This window comes from Coregonus clupeaformis, unplaced genomic scaffold (genome assembly GCF_020615455.1).
Source record: "Coregonus clupeaformis isolate EN_2021a unplaced genomic scaffold, ASM2061545v1 scaf1002, whole genome shotgun sequence".
Lineage (NCBI taxonomy): Eukaryota > Metazoa > Chordata > Actinopteri > Salmoniformes > Salmonidae > Coregonus > Coregonus clupeaformis.
Window position 1 is genome coordinate 34169 of NW_025534456.1, and position 6499 is coordinate 40667.

Genomic DNA, 6499 nt, shown 5'->3' on the forward strand with positions numbered 1-6499 from the left:
TTACCAAAACCCCATGTTACCAAAACGCCATGTTACCCAAACCCCAAGTTACCCAAACCCCAAGTTACCAAAACCCTATATTACCAAAATCCCATGTTACCCATAACCCCATGTTACCCAAAACCCCATGTTACCCAAAACCCCATGTTACCCAAACCCCAAGTTACCCAAACCCCAAGTTACCAAAACCCTATGTTACCAAAACCCCATGTTACCAAAACCCCATGTTCCCCATAACCCCATGTTCCCCTGGTAGCAAAAAACGAACTAAAAGGAATAATGGTGGTTGCAGTCACTCCTTTTAGATTTCTTCCAAGGTTCTAGAAAGATAAACTAATTCTGAACTTGTGTTATTAAAATTAGAACCACTTAAGGTTTGTCACCACATTATAAACACCAGTCCACTGCTGACCATAGATTTAAAACACAAAACTGACCTAAGATCAGCATGTAGGGTCAGCGTCATTCTACTCCTACTCAGTCCCCTGGGCTGCTCTCTCCTCTCCCGGTCCAGCTTCAGCTCTGGAGCTCAGAGAGACTATCTCCATGGCATTGGCATCAACATAAAGATCCATGCTGCTCACCCTGTTCACTCTCTTCTGCCTCCTGGTGGTCTAGGGAGACACAGCACCAAGAGTGAGTGAGTGAGTCAGTCATGGACTAATAATGGAAACACTTCAAGATGAAGAATCTAAGAGAAACACTAAATAAGATAAAGACATAAAGACAAAAGCTAAAAGCAGCAATACATTCTGGAACACAAAACAGACTTAACTGAGCTACTCTCTAAAAATAATTAAAACCCCATGTTACCAAAACCCCATGTTACCCAAAACACCATGTTACCATGGTTGCAAAAAAACAAACTAAAAGGAATCATGGTGGTTGCTGTCACTCTTTTTAGATGTCTTCCAAGGTTCTAGAAAGATAAACTAATTCTGAACTTTTCAGCTATTATTAAAATCCCGGTCTCTCGTTCTCTCTGTGTGTGTGTCTCTGTGTCTTGTTCTCTGCGGCCTCTCATTTTCTGCGGGCGCGCGCGCGCCTCTCATTCTCATCTGGTTTACATTTTACGTCATTTAGCAGACGCTCTTATCCAGAGCGACTTACAGCTAGTGAGTACATACATCATTTTTTATACTGGCCCCCCATGGGAATCAAACCCACAACCCTGGCGTTGCAAATGCCATGCTCTACCAATTGAGCTACATCCCTGCCGGTCATTCCCTCCCCTACCCTGGACGACGCTGAGCCAAATGTTATTTTTTATTTTTATTTTTTTTATGTCATTTTAGCAGACGCTCTTATCCAGAGCGACTTACAGGAGCAATTAGGGTTAAGTGCCTTGCTCAAGGGCACATCGACAGATTTTTCACCTAGTCGGCTCTGGGATTAGAACCAGCGACCTTTCGGTTACTGGCACAACGCTCTTAACCACTAAGCTACCTGCCGCCCCGTAATTGTGCGCCGCCCCATGGGTCTCCCGGTTGGAGCCGGCTACGACAGAGCCTGGATTCGAACCAGGATCTCTAGTGGCACAGCTAGCACTGCGATGCAGTGCCTTAGACCACTGCGCCACTCGGGAGCCGAGTTAATCACACACCTTAAACACAGATATAGACCAATGTAGAATCTGAACCCTGCTCAAAGACACAAACATTTAAATGACTTGTAACGTCTGAGTAAATGTCTTTACCTTGTAGTACAGGTAGATGGTGGTGATGGCTGTCAGTAGGATCAGCAGCACTACAACGTGTCTGATGATGAAGGCTGGTAGAGGAGAGGCTGCAAACAGAAACACCTTTGATGAGGGGACTGGTCATCATCACATAGATCTGTGGGAAATCTGTCAATGACAAAGTTATAAGTCTGGATCATGTTCAGTTACCTGTGACGGTGAGGTTGAGGAGCTCACTCTCAGAGAAGAAGTTACGAGAGAAAACATAATTGTCATAAACACAGCTGTAGTTCCCTTGGTGGGAGTCATCTGCAGCAGGGAAGATGAAGGCAGCAGAGTGATTGACAGCTGGCTGGGTCTGGCTTATCTTGGAGCCGGTGAACGTGAGGAGGAAGGAGCCTCCTGGGTACTGTGGCTGAGTGGAGCAGGTGATGGTGAAGCTGTGGCCCCTGAACACCTCTGGCCCCTCATGGCCCCTGGAGACCCCTCCCATTGAGTCAGTCAGGAAGACATCAGGCTGGACCAGGAGATCTGTAACAATAAAAGAGAACAAGAAAAACCTCTTCAACTAGTTTCCTATAGATATGACAATAACATCAGCATGTAACAGTGCTAGCCACCCTCCCTCACAGGGCAACATGAGTAGTGGGCCTACAGTCACTGAGACAACATATGTTGATATCAGGCTGAAGCAGGACATCTGGAACAAGAGGAGAGAAAAAGAAAACGTAGCTCCTCAACTACTTTCCTCATTTAGATATGACAATAACATGACATGTGACAGTGGCAGTGAGTAGAGACGTTCACTGAGATAACACTCAAATACAAAAGCATTCTGCGATATTTAAGTTGTATTTGATTCCTACTTGACTGAGTGATTTATTTTGCAGACTTACAAGCAAACAGTCATCATTAGAGGGGCAGAGGAAGTTGAATGAATAAAGGGAATCAGTGGAATATAATGATCATATATTGATATTTCCTGAGCAGATCACTTATGTTGCCTACCACTTCGTGGCTGAGCCAATGTTGCTCCTAGACGCCACGTCGAAAGTCACTGAGCTCTTCAGTAAGGCCACACAAGCTACTACCAATGGTGGTCTGTGGATTGTATGGCTTTGTGTGATCGATCCTATACACCTGTCAGCAACAGGTATGGCTGAAATAGCTGAATCCACTACATTTACATTTTAGTCATTTAGCAGACGCTCTTCTCCAGAGTGACTTACAGTTAGTGAGTGCATACATGATTTTTTCATCCCTGCCGGCCATTCCCTCCCCTACCCTGGACGACGCTGGGCCAATTGTGCGCCGCCCCATGGGTCTCCCGGTTGGAGCCGGCTACGACAGAGCCTGGATTCGAACCAGGATCTCTAGTGGCACAGCTAACACTGCGATGCAGTGCCTTAGACCACTGCATTTTTGGCCATAAAGTGTAGCTTGTTATTACCTGAGCAGATCACTGTGAGTCCAGGAAGGAGACGATACATTCTCCCACACTCCCTCAGTGAAGACTCAGACCCAGAACAGTAAACTCCAAACCCTCCAGTGGTGTTTCCAGGTAGAACTGAAACAGTGGAGCCACAACCCAGCTGTCTACACACTACTGCAGGTACAGACTCCTTGGCCCAGCCTTCAGCTCCCACAGTCCTCCACTCTCCCTGGTCGTACCGCTCCAGTCCACCAGCACAGCGACTGCCTCCTCCCACCAGCCTCACATCATCAGGCTCTGAGAAAAGAAGAGAGAGAGACAGTAATCTTACTATTTTCTCACTAAAACACACCTATATTGCCTCTCATATTTTTCACTCCAGGTGAGAAACAATGTTGATTGAGTGACAAACTGTTTCTTACCTGAGCAGGTGAGTCCAACTGCATTACCAGGTAGGCAGGTGTTGTTTTTTCTGTCTGAGGTGTCACAGTCCAGGAGAAGGGACTCATTGCCTTTACACTGGAACTCTTTATCCCAGGTCTGACCCTCACCTTCTCCATAGAGCCCCCCCTGTAGAGCTGCAGGAGCCCCACAGCCAAGCTCCCCACAGACTACCTCTGCATCCTGCTGGTCAAAGTCAGCTTCACACACTGAGGCCCAGGACTGATTGGACTTCACCTCCAGTCTCCCAGAGCAGAGACCAGCTCCATCCACAAGCTGCACAGACTCTGGAGAAAAAGAGTTGGTTGAACATTCAATCAGTTTTGTTGATGACACTGTCAAGGACTAAACACAAATATGTTGGATAAAAGATTGTAGTTTGCTATGTTTGATACTGTAAGAGGTAGACATGGGTTCTTAGTCACTCAGGACAGGGTTGGGAATAATGCAGGCAGGAGACAGGAATAAGTTCACTTCACTTTATAGAAAATAAACAGCTGGACATCCATCAGGCAGCTTCACTTCAGTAACATCTGAACTACAATGATCTGCCCATGCACATCTCCCATAAACCAATATGACAAACACAAATATAATGTTTAAATACATCTAACATCTCTCACTCTCTTTAAATGAAATGAAAAAAACATAAAACATGATATATGCTAATCTTGTATAATGTACAAATTAAATCTCTCAATATTACCAGTGTCTTACCTGAACAGATCACATGATGATAATATTCACCATTACAGTCAACAGGTCCTACTCCACACTCTCTAATAGTAGACTCATATCCACTGCATGTATTCGATATTTTGACTCCTCTTCTTCCCTCTCCAACCAGAGGTCCTCTAGATTCAGCTACAGCATTCCCACAGCCCAGATCTCTACACATAACCTTAGGCTCTCTCATGGTCCACCCCCACCCAGTACATAGACCTGACCACTCTCCTCTGTAGAAGATTTCCACATTCCCAGAACAGGAAGTGGTCCCATTCACCAGTCTGACTGATTGTTCAGCTGTAAACAGCAGAGAGGAAAACACAGTGGTGAGGACAGATTATGACAGGGCTTCTGTTATTCTAACAGCAGTAATGCTTTGTGGTTGACAAGTATTAGCAGTGCCATAAAACAGTACTTGTTATTGGGTTATAGAATGGTGTGTGTGGACACATGAATTTCTCCATGTGGGATTATAAAGTTGACTAATATTGAACTGCTATAATCATTGTAGATTTATACTCTACCTACCTGGTGGACTGATGCTTTGAGCCTGGTTATCTGAGGAGAAAGAGAGAGAGAGAGAGAGAGAGAGAGAGAGAGAGGAGAGAGAGAGAAGGAGAGAGAGAGAGAGAAGGAGAGAGAGAGAGAGAAGGAGAGAGAGAGAGAGAAAAGGAGAGAGAGAGAGAGAGAGAGAGAGAGAGAGAGAGAGAGAGAGAGAGAGAGAGAGAGAGAGAGAGAGAGAGAGAGAGAGAGGAGTCAGAGGATGAGAGAGAGAGAGAGAGAGAGAGAGGAGTCAGAGGATAGAGAGAGAGAGAGAGAGAGAGAGAGAGAGAGAGAGAGAGAGAGAGTGAGAAAGAAACAAAGGAGAAAGAGAGGAGTCAGAGGATGAGAGAGAGAGAGAAAGAGGCAGAGGTTAAATGAACATCAACATGACCTTTCATGATGTGCTGGGGAAGATAGGCTAATTGTTGGTATGATGCAACAACACCCATGTGTACATACACTATAGATGGAAATGTGTAACACTCTTTCCAGATGAGTTTATATCTAATTTATTACATTTTTTTGTCTGTTGTTTCAGAGGTCAGGGTCAAGCTGAGTGGAAGAGTAGAAAAGGTTACTGGTTATGATGACATCACTGGTGAGAATTCAGTGATGAAAAGATATTCAGCTGACTGCATGTTAATCTGTCAGCCCTATCTCTTTTGAAATCTCCCTCTCTCTCCTCTCCCTTCTCTCTCCCTCTCTATCTCCCTCCCCTCCTCTGCCCCCTCCATCCTCTCTCCTACTCTCTCCTCTGCCCTCCCCACCCCCTCCTTTCTGTCCTCCCTCTCTCTTCCTGACATATAGCATCAGGCCTGTTGAGCTTGACTCAGGTCAAAGACCTCTAGCATCTACACCACCCATTCTCCTACAATAACATAAGACCAATATAATATATAATATATACTCTCATTCATTTACATAGAGACAGATACAATCAATTGTTGACACACTGAAAATACAACAGTCAGATGCATGACACCATCACAACTTAACTGACATTAGTGCCTGTCCCCAGATGGACAATTATGCTATAGTAAAGTACATTTACAGGTGATAACATCATTGTCCTGCTTTGAGACAGATTTTTACTGTTTGCTTCCAGTTGTATTTTCTTTTACTAGCCCTGTAAATGATCATATATCTTACAATATCAAATCATATCTCAGTAACTGTCAGAAGTGTATATCAGTATAACAGCATCCTACCTGTGCTCCAGAACAGGATCATCAATATCACTGCAGGTATCATATCTGTCTCTAACTGGGGCTCCACTGAGCTATACAAGTCTACTGTCATGAAGAGTGGACTGAAGAGTGGACAATACTGCTAGGCTATATGACTTCTATGTCATTAGTTCATTAGGTCTTTGATGTGAGATAAACTTCTGAGCAACTTATCTTGGCTCAGTGGTTGAACCCAGCTAAACACAGCAGACTGATCTGTCTTGCAGCAACGTTTCACATAGTGTGTTATATAATATCAACTCTAACTTTCTACTGCTTGAGTTCACCTCTTATAGAATATTGGTTAATGTTCCAGCACCTAAATATAAACAGTACCAGCACCAAAAATGAGTACTGATGAGGTCTCATGTTAGAGCAGGAGAAGGGGGGATGTGGTGTAGAAGCTAGAGGTCTGTTACCCAAGTCAACTCAACAGGCCTGATGCTATATGTC

At 44.5% G+C, this 6499-nt stretch overlaps 1 protein-coding gene across 1 annotated transcript; it reads right to left on the reverse strand.

The window, feature by feature from the left end:
• Positions 1 to 285: 285 nt before the first annotated feature.
• LOC123486102 (scavenger receptor cysteine-rich type 1 protein M130-like) lies at positions 286 to 4356 on the reverse strand (the record flags this gene model as incomplete). The annotated part of the gene is made up of 6 exons (XM_045217300.1): positions 286 to 614; positions 1697 to 1785; positions 1889 to 2209; positions 3129 to 3407; positions 3533 to 3838; positions 4269 to 4356. Coding segments are annotated over 6 exons (1224 nt in total), but the record flags the coding sequence as incomplete, so codon positions are not given.
• Positions 4357 to 6499: the final 2143 nt, after the last annotated feature.